We start from the raw sequence: 20,275 nt of genomic DNA on the forward strand, positions 1-20,275 counted from the left end.
TAGATAGCCATATGTGACCAATAACCTGCATTTAACAGCAATAAAACATATAAAAACAGAAACACTGATACAGTTTCACGTCTGTGCTAAAATGGAACTTGGGTCATGTTTCTTTCCGAATCTGACACAAGACAGTAGAAACCAAGGCAACATAAAACCAGAGTAATTGTTCCCTAGTTGTTACAGCCTGCGTATTTACACATTACACATGAGCAGACCTTGGAAATGACTGCAGAAATGAAAATTGTGAGCTTTTCCTAAAGGCCGGCTCAGACTACATGAATTCAGCCAGATTTAAGCCCGACTGCGATGTCACAGCTCATGGTCTAAACTTGGGCCCGATTTTAAGAATCAAACGGTCTTGTAGTGTGACATAATTAACGACACGTCCAGGACTTCTTACAATTCCTCACGACCACGATTCAACAACACTAGCATGTCAGAATTTTTTGTACATCGTCGTCTAGTTTGAAACCCTGACCTGATGTCAACTACGTGAATCCTGACTTTTAACAACAGGAGAACATTTGCTTATTGTCTTTGCATCATCACTTACAAGATTTACCACCTTTTATTCCCTAAAACTAATGTGTACATTTTATTTTAGTTTATTTATGTTATCACATGCATACCTTAAGGTCTATCTGAAGGAGAGCCAGTCCATATTGTCCTCCTTTTGATACATCCATACGTATTATCCATAATCTAATCCATAATTGCTTCTTATTGTCCTTTTTTGAGCAAAAGACCACACAGAGCGCTTCTGTTGTAGAGTGATTGACACTCTTTGACCCACCTCCCCGACAACCTGTGAACTCGTACTCAGTCACGGAGATGGTGGTGACATCAGCAGACGCTGAGCAGTCCGGACCACTCTTGTAGTGTGGCCAGGCTGTCGGCCAAGACAGGACACGTTTTTAGTCACATAGTCTGGCATGGTGCCATCATGAACGACCAAAAAAATTGTGTAGTCTGAGCCGGCCTTTACACACATGCAGTCAGTTGCACAATATACGTTTATGTTTAACACATAAACAGCAGCATCACATCAGTTCTGTTAGCCTAAGTTAGCTCATTAGCACATTAGCTTCCATCATAACTTAGCAGCTTATGACAGACAGACAACATCTTCCACTGAAAACACTAATGAGTCATCCAAACAAATAATGAACTAGTGCTCTGTTAATTACACACCACATTAAGATCTGCATTTCAAATGAAAATTGAGACTTACCGTCATTTGTGTCATATCAGTCCCCATAAACTGATGATCTCAACTGTAACCTCTGCTAAAACAGTAAATCCAACCATCATAGTTTCTTTGGAGTGGTCCTGAAGAAAGTCAAAATTGTCGACTGCGGATTGTTCAGTGCTCTCATCGATGGCTCTTCCCACACTGCTGCTGCTGATTGGCTAGGACACCCCGAGCAAGCACTCTTGGCTTCGGGGAAGTGAGATGGTGCTCTCACCGTAGGCCCAAATGATCCATGCCCTTCTGCATGACATGATTCTGTGTTGAATATAGCACTACTTTGTCAGAGAATTTGTCATAGGTAAATTTACCATCCAAGTCCACTACAACTCTTAGCCTGGTCCAGGCCTTTCCATGCCTCAGCAGTTGCATCAGTGTTTATGCCAGCTATCAGCTTCTGTGCAATTTAAAATGCACATATCCTCAGTAAAGATTAGAAATACATTTAATGTTGTTTAAAACCAAAGTCTTTTAGTGTGCAGGTTTGAATTCCATGTGTCACAGCTTTAGATTGGGATTCATTCTGGCAGAACAGATGCATAAAACGGCTGCTTAACAAAACACAGATGACCATTATCAAATCAGCTTTGAAAATGTATTTTATCCAAATTGCATTGAAGGAGTGTCTGTTTTTTATACTTTTTGTGCTGCACTTTTGAACATTTGTTTATGTGGTCAGGATGAACAGAATGTGAAGAAACAGGTCCTCCTTCCATCCTTCTGCCTCTATATCGTCTCCATCATTCTCCATTCTTTACCTCACACACCCTGCCTCTTTTTTCTTGTTCCCCTTTTTTCTCCTGCTCAGTCAACCAAGATAGAGTTCTTTACGGCAGTGAGGAATTCGCTGCCAAATGAGTCCCTACACAGCGAACTGAGCATGAATGATAGAAAGTGGATTGATTCAGATTCCTGTCAGAGGGTCTTGTTGGATCGATCCTTTTCTACCAAACTTTATGGCATGTATGTGTGTGTGTGTGTGTTTGTGTGGGAGAGAGACAAACTGCATGCAAAAAGTCTTCCCTCAGATTTTGATCCTGTTCTCCTCCATCCTTTTCCTTCCTTCCTCCTTACCTTTCCCTCCTTCCCTCCCTTTCTCTCCCCCGACTGCTCTCTGCTACGCTGTGATAGTAATGTTGATACAAAGGAACTCTGCGGTAAGTAGACTGCAGCACATGCCCACAAAAAGACAAAAGCTTATATTAATAAAGTATATGCTGGCCTAAATAAAAAAAATATTCTGGGTTTTTAAAATCATAAAATCTGCTCATTTTCATTTACCCCATATGTCTCTGTGTAGACTACTTTGCTAAGCACATGGGAGACTATGAGGGAGTGCTGGCTTCACTGGAGACACTCAACCTTTCCATCCTCAAAGCCATGGACTTCACCAAAAAGGTAAAGTCAGTTTGGGTGTGTATGAAAGAGAGAGTGTGTGAGAGTGTTAAGGTGTACATAACAGAGATGTTGCACTCATCATTTCAAATACATTGATGCAAAATGTTTGGGGTAAACTGACTTTGGTAACTTCCTCAATCAGTGCTAACTTGACAGCTGAACTTTGAAAAGTCAGGCTTCATGATTCATATTAAAACTTTAAAAAGTACCCACATTATCTTATCTCAACTTGTCCTCTTACCATTTCCTGAGATTCCAGTGCTTTGGTGTTGCTCTATAATGTCTCATTCAGATGCACAAGGTCCTCCTTCATCTCCAAAGGCTGCCCCAGGTAGTGTTGATTATATGCCATGCAGAACTTGCATCTATTTTCTGTCTGTCTCACAGGAAGTTAACATTAAATGACCTGTGTGGTTTAGTGAACCTGGTTAGGGAAAACATCATAGATAAGGTTTAAACAATAATGCAACATGTTCAAAAAGATGAGACTTGATTCGTTGTCTAAGCCAAAAGTCTTGTGTTGTTACCCATCTATCAACCTCATCCTCTGCCATAAGTTTACTCTCTATGTACTTAAATGTAACGTATAAGAGCTGTTTCACTTGACACCCAGTATTGTTGCTGAATGGTCAATATAATGCTTCTTAAAATCTAGTTGCATACACTAACCACACTGAGGATATCTTGTTTGTCTCTGTGTTGCTGAGCACTGTGTTGGTTTCTGATGCTTGGGGATGACACAGGGGGCATTAGTAGAAGCACTGGGCCATGGATGAAGCTGCTGTATTTGACAAGTGCATGTCATACATTCCCCAGAGTTCGGACACACAATTCCAAATAAATAGCAGTACTGCTGCTGGATGTATACACTCCCCTTCAATGGGGTAGTTTGTACTTTAGATGGAAGAAAAGTTGTGTTGAAAAAAAGAGATGTTCCAGAAAATATAAGCACATTACTGACTTTTTGCCACGTTTTTTTCTTCCAGGCACACGTCCATGACTCACTTAAAATGGCTTTGCGACACAGTTTTGGGTCCCAATCCACCAGTTGAGAACCAAGGTATTAAAGGAAAGAACTTTGATAAAGCAAAGCTCGTCAAAATTTAGTTTTTCACTTGTTTTTAAACGAATAAATTAAGAATCTCAACAGCAGAGATATCTGTGTTTTTTTAAATTAAACAATGGGAAAAATAGATCTGATTCTTTGATTAGTATTTTTTTTAAATTGATTTAACAATTATTATAATAATTATTAGTTGCAGCCCTAATTTTGAGAACATAAAAAATTGGTTCATAAAGCAATTTTTTCTCTGCATTTAGTATTGAAACAGTGAGGTCAATTCTCTTATTTTTGCTGTAGACTGAAAACATTTGGGTTTGGCATCAAAAGATGATATGACAAGAGATTTACATTTCAGTTTTTCTTTCCAGATGTTTATTCTGGATCTGATCCTAAAAGGGGGACACAAAGCCACTGTAAGTGGGTCGTGGATGTGTGCCAGGAAAAAAAAAAAGGTGTCAAAAACTCAGTAATGTGCTTTTATTTTGCAGAGCATGCCTACATCTCTTTTTGTAACCCCAACTTTTGTTCCATCTCAAGTCAAAACTACCCATTATTGATCGAAAAATCTGTGGTCATGATTGCAAATTTTCAAAAATTTGGGTAAGGAGATGGTAGTTGGTCTTGACTCTTGGCCAGTGGCTTTGATAGGCCACAGAATAACACCCCCCCCCAAAAAAAAAATGTATAAATATGTACTTGTAAAAGACCTCAATTCTCACTCATACATAAAACTGTAAGGATCATACTGATGATAATAAGTCTGCTAATTTGTTTTAGATGAAGGACTTTCACTGATAGATGGTTACTGTCTTAATACACTTATATTTTTACTCCTTCATGTGGAAGATATTTTATCACTGGAGCAACAGATTCAACCAGTCAAGCAGCTTTCTTCAACATCTTTATGAAGCAAGGCCTTAGTCATCAAAGGTTAATGCTGTTATGATACCCTACAGACCTTTGTCTCACAATGCTTGGCCAAGCTATTGTAAGCTCATTACTCATTCACTGACACAAATGCACACAGACAAACAAACACATACTCCTCTTGTTATATGCCTGCAATACACCTATGTCTCTCTTTTCTCCTATACTTGAATTGTGACAGTTATACAAAACACACAGTGGGGGAAATGTCACGGATTTAAATGTCCGACAGTCTACTACTAACATTTTTATCCAGCCACATCTTGTAACTGAAACAACACTTCCATCTGAGCTTTTCCTGCAAGGATCTATTTTGAGACTGCTTACATCACGTCTCAGCCGTTGATAAGCATTTCTCTTCATAATTTCCATTAATTATAGAACTATTATCATCATTTCTTAGCCCTGGCTGAGTGTGACGTCAACACCTTGTGGCAAAAGGTGCAATAATCATGCAACATAAATCAATAATTCGTGAGCAACACCTTTGATTATTATTATTATCAATGTAGTTGTTTGTTGTTGCAGCCCCACCTAAATCCCATTTCCACTGACCCTATGAAACAGTAATTGCAGGAATACTTGCATCTCACAATAAGACTGCCGCCTAAAAAATCAATGAAGAGTGATGAGTGACAAGTGAATGCTCCCTTTTTTGTTTGTCTTTCGTTTTTTTGTTTGTTTGTTTGTTTGTTTGTTTGTTTGTTTGTTTTGTTTTGTTTTGTTTTGTTTGGTCACCAAAATGTCTTTTTCTGCTGTGGAACCAAGGTTTCCATATTTGACCCTTTGAACTGACACTTGAATGCACAGTGAGTCTTTTGCTTTAGTTCAGGTACAGTGAAGTGTGTTGTGTTTGTGGGGCTGAAAGGTGTTTGTGTACCTGAGCAGGTTTGTGTGCTCCACAGTGCTGGGTCAGATTATGAGTGTTTTTGCTTGTGCGTGTATGTGTGTGTCTATGTGTGCACAGCAGTCATCTGGAAGAATCTAATGTGTTATCCCAGTTTTTCTCATGTGCTATATATAGCTGCTGGTCCAGAACCACACTCCTGTACCCATGTTCATGTAAGAGCACTGCTGTGTGTCTCTGTATCTCCAGCTCTTTCTTTATCTTTCTTTCTGCTGCAGGCTACTTAAATCTCAAACACACACACTTGTAACACACAAACTCCACTCTTGCCCTCTACTGACACACAACCTGCGGCTAGTTTCTCTATAATGAGCAGCTATTGTTTAATCAATCAGTTGAGTGTCTCTCTTGTTCTCCTGCCGTATCTCTTGTGCCTTCTCCCTCTCATTCATGATTTTTTTCTCTACACACACAAATGCACACACACTCTTCTTCTCCTCCTTTCTTCAGGGCTGTTATATCATTATATCATCTGCTGCGGGCGATGTGGAAGAGTTCCAGCAGTGCTTTGCAGGGGATGGAGTAGCTCAAAGAGTCAAATAGCCAAACTGAAGCATAACCGCTGATGAGTCAAATATTGATCACTTGTGCGTGAGTGTGTGTTTCAGATATCTTTGCCACAGTAGATATTCCCGTAAAGAGACACAAATACTGGAGGCTTGGATTTCTTTACAGTGCAGCATCTGCCAGCTATTAAGCAAACTCTTATCTTTGGAGTTTTTGTTGTATCTCCATCTTTGTTTTCTGGTCTCATCTTTTTTAAGTTTACCTCTGTTTTATGACCCTATTCATTATTGTGGGGAACTAGCTCTGCAGTTCTTTTAAAGTGAGGCTGAAAATCTGCAGCTGCATATTTAAACAGTCTGTATGAACAGGCAATCTCATAAATGTAAAATAAGATACATAAGTGTGTTTGCTGTGTGCATGAGGTATGTGAGAAAATGGAAGTTCTGTTTTGGTTTTAAGAAGGAACCCTTTAAAATATGCAAACCTCAGTTTAGTCCAAAGACTTTGGCATATTGCACGGCTTCAACAATTTCTCAGAAGACATAAAACATCACTTTGCTTCAAAGCTGTCTTTTTTGGAGTTTTATAACAACCATAGTTGGCAGAGGGGAGGAATTGTCAGCTTTAACGGCAGATGCTGTTTGTGTGCCATATGAAACTAAACATGAAGGTAGTTTTAATTTCTCCCAAACGTTATCTTTCCCGTGATCCACCCACTGATGCATAAACCTAAACATGAGACATATGAGACAGAGTGGGATTATAAAGATTAGTTCTTGCAAAAGCAAAGGGAAGGACCATTTTGTGTGAATTTGTCAACATAGATGTACAGAGCCCTTAAAAAATGTTCACCCACTTTGATATATTACCCCTTTAAAAACAACCATGGTCAATATATAGTTTTTTCTTTTTTTCTTTGAGAAAATAAATTGCAACCAAAACTCTTTAATATCAAGGAAAACAGATTTCTAAAATAAATGACTGCATAAATATACACCTCCAGTAAAGTGAAAAACCTAATTCAGCAGAGATCAATTGGTGCTAGTAGTCTCACAGCTTGTGTAATGGGGATCATCTGAGTGCAGTGAATGTGTCTCAAGTGATTGTAGCATAAAGACACCTGTGTAAGGAAGATCCACTCACAGGTTAATCGGTATTCATGGCTACCATGACACCATGAAGACAAAAGAACACCCCAAGCAACTCAGAGAAAATGTTTTTGAGGTTATTTAAGTACAAGTCAGGAGATGGATACAAAAAAATCAAGGCAGTGAACATCCCCTGTTAAATCCATCATCAAGAAATGGAAGGGATATTGCACATGTGTGAATCTGCCTAGATCAGGCTGTCCTCACGACTGAAGAAGACTAAGGGGAGAGGACACCAAGACACCAGACATTATCATCGTAAAGCATTAAAAATGGTTTGTTAACTGGGTACCTTTGTCCTCCTCAGAGGTCCTCCTTAAACTTTAATCATTCACTTGCTTCTCTACAAACATTATAGCCACATACTATCTGTCTGTGGGAATCTAAGATCATATATTGGGTTGCAGCAGCTGCATCAGTTGCACACATGGTTATTCCACTTAGGCACTGTGTAAAGTTGATTATGGCTGACAGGCAGACAAATGGTCTCGCAGTTCTTCAGGTAAACCAGCCTTCAACAGCACCTAAAATCATTTGTATTTATTTTGTAGTATGCAGTAATCCAGAGAAATGGTGGGACACCGAGATGCTGCTCAAATTCTTTAGTTTGTGTGTGAGTTCAAAGAAAAACATACAATAAAAATCATAAATTTTTGGTTGTGATGGTAGGAGTTGCTTGTAGCACCCCAGAGGAATTATTTTCAATCTCAGCTGCAGCTGTCAAACTTTAACACTTTCCTTGAAATAACTTTTCATTTCATTTGGGCAGCACCAGCAGAACTCAGATAGTAAAGTTTGGAGCTTATTAGCTCAAGTTAGCTAGGACTATTTGAGTGCTTATCAACATGTAGAAATGATCAAATATGTCACAATGCTGCCAATAATAGCTTTTTTTAATTTAGCATTTACTCCAAAGAGGAGCAGCAGTGATGCTCAATCCTCGCTATTCCACCTCCACTTTATCTCCCAGTGTCTCTTTCTTTCCTCTTCATTTCTTTAATGTTTCAAGAAATCCCCATAAAGTAGACTTCAACACATAATAAGACAAAGCAATCAATATGTTCTACATTAGAAAACAGTAGGATCAATGCTGAGGGCTGTTTTTATTTTTCACAGGGAGAAAAGACTGAGGCAGATGTGAGGAGGCAGAGTGGGTGGAGCTAAAAGACAAAGTGTGATATTAGCCTGAGCAGGCATGGCCTTTTAGAGCCCACTGAGAATTGATTATCTCTCCATCCACCTCAATAAATATAGACAGAGAGACAGAGATTGGGTTGAAGGGAAAGGCAGACTTTAGTCTACAGTAACCTGCAGTTCTCCACAGAAATGTTTTGTTTTTGCCTCGGTATAAAAGCCTGGAAAGGGGGTTTGCAGCGAGAGCAAAATGGGTCTGTAGAATATTCAGATGAAATTCAAATCCAAGTGGTATTGACTCCATGTAGCAGCGAACCGTTCCAAATTTTCCCCGTGTTTGAAAAAAGCTGAATAAAATGTGTCTGTTCCTGGAATAAAGCACATTGCTGCATGAAGTGCAATCCCAGCACGAATTGTGAGTTTATCTCTTTTCTTATGAACATACACATATGCATAATATGACATCCACATTCACTCCATTCAGCTAGACAGACTGCTAGAAACTAGAGAACTGCTAATAATCTTTGACTATGTCACCATCACTCATCATCCTTCCCTTCATGCTCCCAGAGGGACGAGCAACATACTAATAATTCATGCAAATGTGATATTTCCATTCACTCCATGCAATATTCATTATTTTGGCTGTCAATGTATCAATTAGTGGAAACAGTCGTTACTAGGTCTCATGGGATTCTTCAAATGAGCTGATCCAAAAGTAATTAGTGGTAATTAATAAACTCGAACCACCTTTGAACTCACATCAGATCAGCCCAGGTGTATATTCCGTTAATTATCCTGCTTATTTACAGAGGAAACAGATTTTATTTCAAAGATGTAATTGGTTTAAGAGGCTAAGATTATTGCAGCAAACAGTTTAATATGCTTTTTATCTGATATGTTGTTATTTGATATTTTACTAATTATGTCAACATTGCTAATGCATTAAGTATCATTTACAGTCTTGCTAAAAAAGCATCAACGTCTACATTTATAATAAAGTGTGCTTCTTGTGATCCAATTTGCAGCAATACTCAGGCTTGCCTCTTCATCATGGATCATGCTGAGTATTATGTACTATGTCATAAACATCTTTATAACTGTACAAACTAACTTTAAAAAAGCTAATAATGCCTGTAATATATCAGTTAAAAAAAACAATCATACATGTATACTACCAGCACATGAACATATTCTTTTATGCATGTATGCTTTATGCTAGAGTTTACATCTGTAAATATGGATTGATCATAGAAAAATTTAAATGTATCTTAAACATACCTAACTGCGATTACAGTAAGTTTTTTATTGCACCTCTATCTTTGCTAAGTGTTGCTCAGTGCTGAGCTCATTTGGTGAATTGTTATTGGGTCTTATGAATAACATAAAGTAGGAATGCACAAATGTATTGACATGACTTTGGTACTGGCAGATATAAAAATTTTTACTGTATTTTGGCTGGTTATGTTGGACTATAACTTTGCAAAGTAGATGGATTGGCCAGACTCCATGTCTGTCATCAGGCAAATCCATCTTGAAAAGCTCCAATCCACATCTTTTGTGTCGAACCGAAAACAGGTCTGGTCAATCAGCTTTGTTTAAGGAGAACGAGGCGACCAGCAGGGTTTAGCTGTACTGTAAGCTGATAGCAATGACTGCTGCCAGTATAGCAGTTAGCTCGGATGTAGCTTTGGTATAACAGCAGTTTCATCAGAACAGGACCACGTTTCCCCATTAAATAAAGAGCCTTGCATGATGACTAAAGATTTGTTTGCTCTTCTCCAGACCAATGTAGGTAGAAATTATGCCTTTATCCTGCACCTCCCAATGATGTCCAAAACAATGTTGACTACAGCAACTCCATGTGGACAAATCATAATGTGGCTGAGCTGATAGATTAATATTTTAATCCTTCATTTTTAAATAGATATTTTGTTTTTTTACTTAAAGTGGGGGTCTAATTACTTTTTTCACTGTAAATGGTGTTTTCTTCCATAAAGATCCTTCTTTTGTAAGTAAAGAAGTATTTTTATGTGCAGACATTGTAAATGTCACATAATTAAAATATTTTAAAATGATGTTTCTCACACCCTCAGCATCACTTCCAAACATACAGAGGGTTGGAAGTTGGTAATTCAGAGGTACAGAGAACATCAAAGTATGAATAACATTAGGATACTAAAGCTAGCTTTATGAAAAGCTAACAGGTTCATTGTCCCATGGTGTGAGCCTCCAGCCAATAAAAATGCAATACATCATCACAGCTAATCACAATGTGCCAAGTCATCAGAGGCACATGCCCGGGACAATGACACTGGCCTTGGCATGAGTTTAATCCTCATCAAGCTCCAATGATCAGAAGCTACGGCAGTGTTTGCCTGTCAAGCAAAGGCTGGTTCTGGAACTGTGCAGGTCTGTTACCTCACATTGTCTTGTCCCTCTGATTGGCTGTAATGAATGTGGCAGACAGAATACTTGTTCAATCATCTTCTGAGATTTTTTTCTAAGGAAGCTTTCCCAGATAAAAGTGAAATATATCCATGCAATGGATGTATGAAACAGTCTATCTGGCATGTCAGGTCAATATTGGCCTTTATCAGCTGTAAATACTGGCTGTAATTATGACTAATAGAGTTTTAGGCAGGACCAACAGACCTACATCAATCTTTTTCTTTCTTTGTCCTCATTCCTTGAAAGTGTGAATTTTATGTGTTCATTCTTAAAGAGGGGGTACTATACTTTTCTGATTTTTAAAACATAAATATAGAGTCACAATGTTGGGTGTCCATACTCCACATATGCAAATTTTAAAACCGCAAGATAAATGTGTGCGGCAGTAATCTTGGAATTAGCGTGTAAACTGATGAAAACGGTTCGCTGAAAATCTCTCTGAGATTCTCCTGAGACGAGATTTTGATGGAGCAAACTGATGAGGTCATCGCAGTAGGCTCCCCTGACTGGTTTGTGGTTCATTCGTGCTGCCGGCAAAGTGGAACAAACCGCCCCCACAAGACCTTTTAGTCATTTAGCCATTTAGCAGCACAGTGATTTAACACTTACCAAACAGATGCGTCCTGCTCTATCCTTCACTGCTGCTGGTTTTCTTCCCTCCTCTCTCTCCAAACTATCAGGATCAGACTCCGGGTCCAACACGTACGGACGTATATCAAAATTCGCCATATTTTACTCAGTCAGACTGGTTTATTCAAAGTTTTCAACTACTAGCATAACAACATTAGCCATATTGGAGGGGGGCAGGCACAAAACATTGAGTCCTGCCACCGGCCAGCCTCTGGAAAATTGGCCAATCGGAGGAAAGCAGGTCAGTGGAGCAGGGGGTGTTAAAGAGACAGCAGCGAAAACAAAGCGTTACAGACGGAGGTTAAAATAAGGGTTTTTCAGGACGCCAGTGTGAGAAACATGAGGAGTTTTTTGAGCTGTAAACCATGTAATGCTACTATGTGGGTATCAGAGAGATGGTGTAAAGCCTTGAAAAATAATACCCCCACTTTCAGATTGAAGTCTGTTTGACTCAAGCTTTAGGTCAGAAATACACATTTTAATATCTGTATCAATGTCTGTATTGGCTAAAACACATTTCTAAACATCTGCATATTGGCAAAAATCCAATATAGTGCATTCCTATGGCAAAGTGTACAGTGGAGAGCCATCCTCTTTGTGTCATTGGTTAAGGAATGTGCCGTACAAATCAAGAAGGACCAATTGATGATAATAACAGCTGTCACCATGTTGACTGAAAGTACAGTCATCATGGAGGGACTTGATTTGATGTCAGTCTTCATGGAGCATGGTTGGATGAACAGACTGTCAAGCTAACTTTGTCAAAACTTTTGTATTTTGTTCAGCAGAACCCATGCATGTTGTCATCAAAATTTGGAAAGATTGACAGTCTATGGACGTCTTTTGTTTTACACTTAGACATAGTTTCTCTTTTAGCCACTCATTAATATTTGAACGGAGAAAACTTTAAGGTGAAGAAAGGCTGATTGTCAGTTTGGATTGTTAAAAGGATTTTTACAATCCTCCCCCTTCCTTGTATGTCTGCCTCTTAACTACTGTGTCATCCTTCTCACATTCCCAGAAGATGCCTCTGTATGTTGGGATTTTGATGGGGTTTGAAAACAAATCCAAACACAATCCCCTGGGCTGTAGGAAATGTTCAGAAATGCTTCAAAATGATGGTTGTTTCATCTCTATCCCGCTTTTATTCCCATCATAGTCACAAATGATTCCAGAAAATATTTTTAATTGGCTCTCCAGCAGGTGGAGATGCTGTAAGTTACAGCTCCTCCCATGAGGACTTTTATGATTGTGTGTGTGCGTGTAGGGGAGAGGAGCATTCATTAAATCTCTTGTCCTCACTGTCCTGTATAAGTATGTTTAATGAGCCTCACTCATTAGCAGTTTTTAATTTCAAGTTTTCTATAAGGCTCCAGACTCAGTGACAGCTCTGTATGTACACAGAGACACAGGCAGACACAAAACCATGGTTTCCCTCAGACTGAATCCTGTTAAGCCCGTCTTTTTTCAAAATCTGTCCAGGAAATTGTTTTGAGCTGGTGAGTTACCCTTCTCAAGCTTTTCAGCAGCTCCTCATCAGACTCCTCCTCCTGCTCATCTCCTCTTCCTCCTCACACTCTCTTTTCTCTCATCTTCTCCTCTTTCATCTCCATTCTATTGTCTCCTCCCACCCCAAAGCCATCACGGCCTCCCCCACGTCATCCTCTTCATCCCCTCCTTTCTTCATGAAGATTAAGGTGAGGCAGATCAGGGGTAGAGGGAGGCAATTCAGTCTGTACACAATAACGAGTAAGCAGGATGTGGAGAGGAAGAGCATGGGAAGATCGATGGAGGAGAATGGGTTATGGGTGAGAGAGGAGAGGAAAAGTAAGGAGAAGAGGGGAGTGGGTGAGGCAAAATGAGAGGTGAAAAAGGCTTGCAGGAGGTGAAGCTGGTGCTGAATAAAGGGATAAAACAAAAGTCATTGTGTAACACATCTCAGCTGGCTCAGTCAGGAGGGACAGTGGGAGTTTTTGTTGCATTCCTCCTTTTTTCATCAGGATTGCATGAAGTTTAGATCAAGACTGTGCTCTACAATATTTCATAAATTCAGAGGTAGAGTGGGCCTGTATTATTGAACATTTATTATTGTCAGAGCTATTGATTAAACATTTAATCACATTATTTTATTGATCCCAAAACTTAAATGAATCAGTAAATTTGTTTAAGAATCAGTAGACCTTTTAAAGATAATGTAAAGTTTTGTTTTGTTAAATATCATATCCACAGATAAATGAGAAAAACAAACTCAGCAGCCTGTGTTAATTAAAATGCCCCCAAGTTCTCATAAAAACTGCCACTATAGCTACATGTGAGCTAATCTGACATGTCTGACTGTAACTCATCGACAGCCGTTGTTTTTTTAGTTAGCAGTACAACTAACAGGGTACATAGCTGCATCCCTCTTATCCTCAAATGGTGCTGATTCAATTCGCAGCATAAATGTTTCAGATTGGAGCTTTGCAAGATGGATCTGTCTGATGACAGACATGGACTCTGGCCAATCCATCAGCTTTGCCCGGTTAGGTCTAGACTCTGTTGATACATTGACTACTCTGTTATATAATTTATAAAGAAGGACCCAACATTCATCCACAATGAGCTCAGCACTCAGCAACATTTAGCATAGTTTCAGTGGCAAGGGAAAAAAAAATCCGCTTACGAGGCAGAAACCTTGAATAAAAACAGATTTGTGTTGAAAAGCTTGCCAAAACTGTGCTGAGGTTGTGGAAGGCAAGAAGGGAATGCAGAGAGAGAAAAATGAGGTTCAGAAGAAAGAAGAGGGAGAAGCAGAGAGAGAGAGAGAGAGAAGAGGAAGGTGCAGAAACATCACATTTTCATCTGTGCTGATTTCCATGACAACATCTCAACCCAAGTGTGATGTTATTTTCATACAATGATTATACAGCCAGCAGCCATAAAGAATTAAAAAAAACATCCAAACATACTGCAACCATCCTGTGGCCAATTAACCAAAGAAAGTTCTGCTTCACCCTACTACTCTGGATGAAAAGCTACTTTAAATAATTTATATTTAAAGTTTAATCTCAAATGCAACTGTTGAAATGAGAGTCTGTTTTGTAAATCAGTGGTACCAGTTCTGACTAGCATTGTCTGATGTGATGTTAACTCTGCCAAGGCAGAGTGATAAACACTGTGGACAAAAGTATTCAGCCATCTGACCATTACACCAACGGGGACAGTAATGGCATTGTATTCAAACACATGTACTTTAATATGGAGTTACCCCCCTTTTCAGCTAAAACAGCATCCAATCTTCTTCAGGGTTCAAGGTTCACTTTATTATCCCTGGGAACTGCAATTTGTTTTGTAGCCAGCAGTCAAACATACATCTAGGGCTGCAACAAATGATTATTTTTATGTCCACTAATCTGGCAATTATTTTTACGGTTGGTCGACTAATCGTGGCTATTTCGCATACTATTTTGGATCCCCGTTTTACCTTGCCTTCTTATGCATGCACACCTGTGAAAACTTAATGGTGTAGCAAATATCATCAAGGTTTGTTTTTCCTCTAATATAAAAGTATTGAACTGATAACTAAAGTAAATTGCACACTAAATAGTGTTACTGAAAAAACGTTACCCTAACAAATATCAAAGATGGTTTTCCGACTGATTAACGTACGGCACCAACGTTATAAGTAGGCTACTGGAATTAATCCTCGTGCCTGAAGCACAAAGGGCTCAGTAACTAAATGCAAAAGATCTAAAAGATATTCATGCAACTTGCAAACTTGCCCACTCATGGTATTTGAAGACGCGGCAGCTACAGTGTGTTTACGTTTTCAGGTGTTTGTGCGTTGCCATAGTGCTGCCATGGTATGAGAGTTTGACTTGACACCGTTTGCAGTTGACTTGTTTCGCCAATTTGTTTTCTGTAAAATGTTCTCAAACTTTAGAAGCTCTGGGTCGGCTTTTTGGTGCGTTCTCCGTGCTTTCCACCATGCTTAACTTCTTCTTCTCAGTTTCTGTGAATAATGTAAACAGTGGGAGCGATACTGCCCCCACCACTTCCTGTAGTGAACTGCAAGTACAGATGAGTCCTTACCGGCCGGTACTAGATTTTACCAATATAAAAAACAATAATACGATGCGTCAACACTTGAATTCCTGCGTCAACAATTTTTTATAGTCGACACAAACGATTATGTTGATGAATCGTTGCGGCCCTACATACATCCAGACCAATTGTAAGTATAGCATAAACAACACAATAAATAGAAGCACAAGAGAAAGTGTGCAATACAACAATAAAGATTCAAAGTAAAAAATAATAGAAGCACACAACTTGTCATTTAAAAGCCAATGGCAGTGGAGACAAACAAGTTTTTTTTAGCCTTTTTGTCGTGCATACTCGCTGAATCTGCGACCAGATGATAGTAAAGGATGCCTGTGATCAGTAAGGATCAACTGGGCCTTTTTTTGAGGGTCCTAACTTTGTACAACCGAGTTAAGGTCATTAAGGGTTGATCCTGAAATTTTACCACAGATTCTCAAAATGCACCACAATCTATTGCCGTGTATTGATAGGGACTGAGGTATCGTTCTACCAAATGATCAAGAAAAAGTTATAAATGTTTCAATAGAACAAAAGCTTGATAGGGTTGAGGTCAGGGTCTGCCTGGGTCAGTCAAGTTGTTTCACACTGAACTCATCAAATTATGTCTTTGCAGTCCCTGCTTTGAGCACTGGGATTCAGTCCTGTTGGAATAGAGAAGAGCCGTCCCCAAACAGTTGCCACACAGTTGGAAGCATTGCATTGTCCAAAATTTCTTGGTTACTGAAGCATCAAGACTGTCATTCACTAGAGATAAGGGCACTAGCCCAAAACCTGAAAAACAGCCCCCTTCCTCTACCAAACTTCACAGTTGGCATAGTATGAGGCAGGTAATGTTCTCCCTGCATCCTCTAAATCCAGACTTACCCATCTGATTGCCAAACAGAGAAGCTTGAATAGTTACGCCACAGAACATGTTTCCACTGCTCCACTGGAATTGGACTTGGTGATGTGAGGCTTGCATGCAGCTGTTTGGCCATAGAAAACCCGTTCCATGAAGCTTCAGTGGTTTTTGTGCTTACGTTGATGCCAGTGGAGGTCAGAACTCTTAGCTATGATTCCATAGCAGAGTGTTGCCGACTCTTAGGTGGCTTTCACACTAGGGGCCCGGTCCTGGATCCGAGTGCACTTGAGGCCGAAGTCTGGTTCGTTTGGATAGTGTGAATGCAAACGAACCGCACCCAGGCACTGGGCCCGGGCCCACTTGGGGAGGTAGTCTTGGGTGTGATTCAGGTGGACTCTGGCACGGTTCGGATGAGATGTGAATGCAACCGCGCTCGGATATGGGACAGAGTGTTAATTCAGCTTTATGACATCATCGTAAAAGCTAAACTTCTTTAAGCAGCGCAGCAGTTTGTTCACATTTTTCCTCAATAAAGGGCGGAAATCATCAGAATCCAGTCAATTAATGGTCTGTATTGACTCACCTTAGAGATGAACAAAGGTTGGAGTCAGTGAGAGGAGATGCAAAGGCAGTAAAAGTCTCCTGTTACCTCAAAAACCGCTGTATCTTTGCAGCGCGAGCCCATTTAATCTTCTGAGCTGCACGTAGATGTTCAGATACGAAGACTGAAATTGCTGGCATCTTAAAAGTGATTTTTAATCATCCATGGATGCAGGATGGACTTTTTGCCGGGTCAAAACAAAAACAATCCTCTTCTTTCTGCTCTTTTGCTGGGTTGTAAACCAGCTACATGCATACCGCCACCTGCTGTTTCAGACTGAGTAAAGACGCAAGTGCGCCCGGGCACAGTTCGATAAGCAAGCCTGCGGGGGAAGGGGGAGGGGGAGGAAAAGTGCCGCAGTGCGGTTCAAATCAACTGGGCCTAGTGTGAAAGCACCCTTAGACTCTTATGAACCATGTGCTTTAGAAGTCGTTGACTTACTGTTGACTGTGGATTATCCAGGAGGGATGAGACTTTATGAACCGTCTTATTGCAATGGTGGCATCCATCATAGTATCATGCTTGAAGACACTGAGCTCTTCAGACAACCCATTTTGTATCACAAATATTTGCAAATGGAGACTGCATGAGCTAGGTACTTGATTTTCAACACCTGTGGCAACAGGTCTGATTAAAACACCTGAATGCAATAATTAATGGGTGTGGACAAATGCTGTTGTCCATAAAACATCTGTTCTCCAATTGATGGTTTGTACTTTACAGCTGTGTTCACACTGGGTGGTCTGGTTTGATTGTGCATGGTTTGGTGTAGTTCATTAGGGTAAACCCTAACAACATTTGCATATTCACAGGTGGCTAGGCTATGCCACCAGCTGGAACACTTTCTAGTGCCTTACCGCACTGTCCAATTCCCTCTCAGGTTTATAATTCTAGATTTCTCTCACTTTTTATTATTTTGTCTTTTACTAATGTTAGTGCAGCTAATACTTAAGTCAGATTTTTGAAATATAAATTTGGATCAACTGATCAATAAATTGCTCCACCTAGTGTTATTAAGAATGATCAGTGATAGTTGGTACAGCCTGTGAGGTATTAACCATGAGACAAAAAAGCCAGGAAACAGCCCAGTATCTCCTGGTGTACAAAAGTAAAAAATAAACACATTTGCAAATTAAAATACGTGCTCTTAGAACAATGTCTCATATTTATTTATTTATCTACTTCTTCTTCTTCATTTGTGGTTTAATAGTGGTTAGCAAACACATTTACAAGCCTTACCAGCTGACAAGATTGGCGGATAAATACTGTCACATTTGTCCTTTTTTCTTTTATTTTTGTAATGGTTCGGACGTATTTGTCATAGGACTGCATGCATTGAACCATGACCCCTGAACTGTGATGGTTCGGGACAAATACAAAAAAACGTTACACCCCTGCTGTTCCATACCCAAATGTACCAGGCTTCTTGGTGGAAACAATCTACATCGCTGCACTCCCTCTTGTTTAGTCAGAATTCTAAGCTGGAACTAAATAGTAAACACAAAAGGTATACGTTCTTGAAACAAATGGAAAACAACAGAGCTCTCGTGCCACTGATTCCTGCACTGCAGGGTGCAGATGATGCTGGTTTGTTTCATGTATTATTTTTGGTCAGTTACCATTCTCAGCCAGAAAACAACCATGTGCAATTAAAAAAAAAAAAAAAAAATCATCACTAATTAACAAAAAAGCAAGCAGATAAATTGGTGGTTGAATTCCTTTATTGTTAAGCAATGGCCAAAAAAAGTTAACTTTTAAAGCTTAAAGCTAAAGCTTGACATTGCTAATTATATTGTGTTTTCTGTTATGGTTGCTTAAAGCCCCTCTCTTTTCACAGTGATTTTGCTCTTTTGGTCACATTTACAGTTGTGAAACGTTTCAGTCATGTCTTTTTCTTTAGTTTTCTTGAGCAGTTGTCTGACCTTACTAAGATCTCATGGATCATAACTTGAAATTGTATGGCGCCATTCTTTAACCAATGTTATTTAAATCTTAAGCTTAAGTATTTGCAGAGCCCATGCTATTTTTTAAAAGAATAGTGATTGTATTTTCTATTCTATATTTCTTTATTGTTTCTTTCCTGATGAAAAATAAAGTATTTTTCAAAGGCCCTCGGCAGGAAACAAATCAAAGGGAGACGGTAACAATTGGCAGGAATGCTGCATTCAGCCTTTCGTTATTTATCGTTCAATAAGCCCCAGTAAGAGGAGTTAATGGAGGCTTTCACCATAACATGAAAGATAAATTGTGAGGGTACCATATAAATTACATGCATGGCAGGTTTAATGACTACAAATGACAAACGTCTCTAGGTGATTGTTCACGGGCAGTAATATGTCCTGAGTGTATGTAAGTAGCCACCTGGAGTCAGGAGTTCAGTCTGGGTTAGACAAACGCAGATATATCACTAAACAATGTTAACCCTGATATCAGGTGCATATCTCAGCTTCTACGGAGTCTGGTTTCCTTGGTCTCAAAGAAGCAAGGGTGAATGCTTGACAATACAGATGTTTAAGTTAAAATCAGGAAATGACAGAAGAAGGAAAGTGTAACTGATGAGAAAGTGGAGTCTAGAACAGGAGTTAGAGATCAGCAAGAGGTCAGACAGAGGCATAATAAAGTGAATGAGCTCAAAAAATGCAACTCGACATTTTTCTCATGTTTGCCAACAGAGTCTGGAGAAGGAGACGGCACAGCTGGTCCATCAGTAAAACTGATAACCGTTACATTCATTTCATGACTCAGTTCCTTAGAGTTAATTAGCCTTTAAGAAGAGATCAACAAAGCCAAACTAAATCCTTTTATAGCACAAACTATACTGCTTCATCATAACTTGGCTGTGAAGCTAACATGTATGTTGAAGCACTCCAAAACTCAAATCTTAGCCAGTGGATCTGTCTAATTTCTCTTCCAAAATATCTAATTTAAAGCCAATTTTACTTGACATGTCCAGAAAAACATTTTATTTCAAGATATCTATTTTCTACACCACTTATCCTATCCCAGCTGTCATTGGGTGAGAGGCGGGGTAAAACCTGGACTAGTCTGCAGTTAATCACAGGCTGACACATAAAGACAAACAACCATGCACATGCATTAACAATCACACCAACTAAAAATTTGGAGAGACCAGCTAATTAAACAAGCATGTCTTTGGTCTGTGGGTGGAAACCAGAGTACCCAGAGAGGACCCACACATGCATGGCGAGAACATGAAGATTTCAAATGGAAAGACCCTGTCCAACAGGGATTTGAGCCAGGAACCCTCTTGCCATGAGGTGACAGCACCAACCTCTATGTCACTATGCAGCCCTTATTTCAAAATACACAAAG

General features: G+C 39.5%; 1 protein-coding gene across 1 annotated transcript in view; it reads left to right on the forward strand.

Moving 5' to 3' along the window:
• Positions 1–20,275, forward strand: part of necab2 (N-terminal EF-hand calcium binding protein 2) — a 192,703-nt gene that overhangs the window by 61,468 nt on the left and 110,960 nt on the right. The window contains exons 4-5 of the mRNA XM_041794674.1: positions 2,384–2,409; positions 2,553–2,650. Coding sequence (XP_041650608.1) covers positions 2,384–2,409; positions 2,553–2,650 — 124 coding nt within the window. The remainder of the gene's footprint in view (positions 1–2,383; positions 2,410–2,552; positions 2,651–20,275) is intronic.

This window comes from Cheilinus undulatus, linkage group 9, assembly GCF_018320785.1.
Source record: "Cheilinus undulatus linkage group 9, ASM1832078v1, whole genome shotgun sequence".
In the NCBI taxonomy this organism is placed as follows: Eukaryota; Metazoa; Chordata; class Actinopteri; order Labriformes; family Labridae; genus Cheilinus; species Cheilinus undulatus.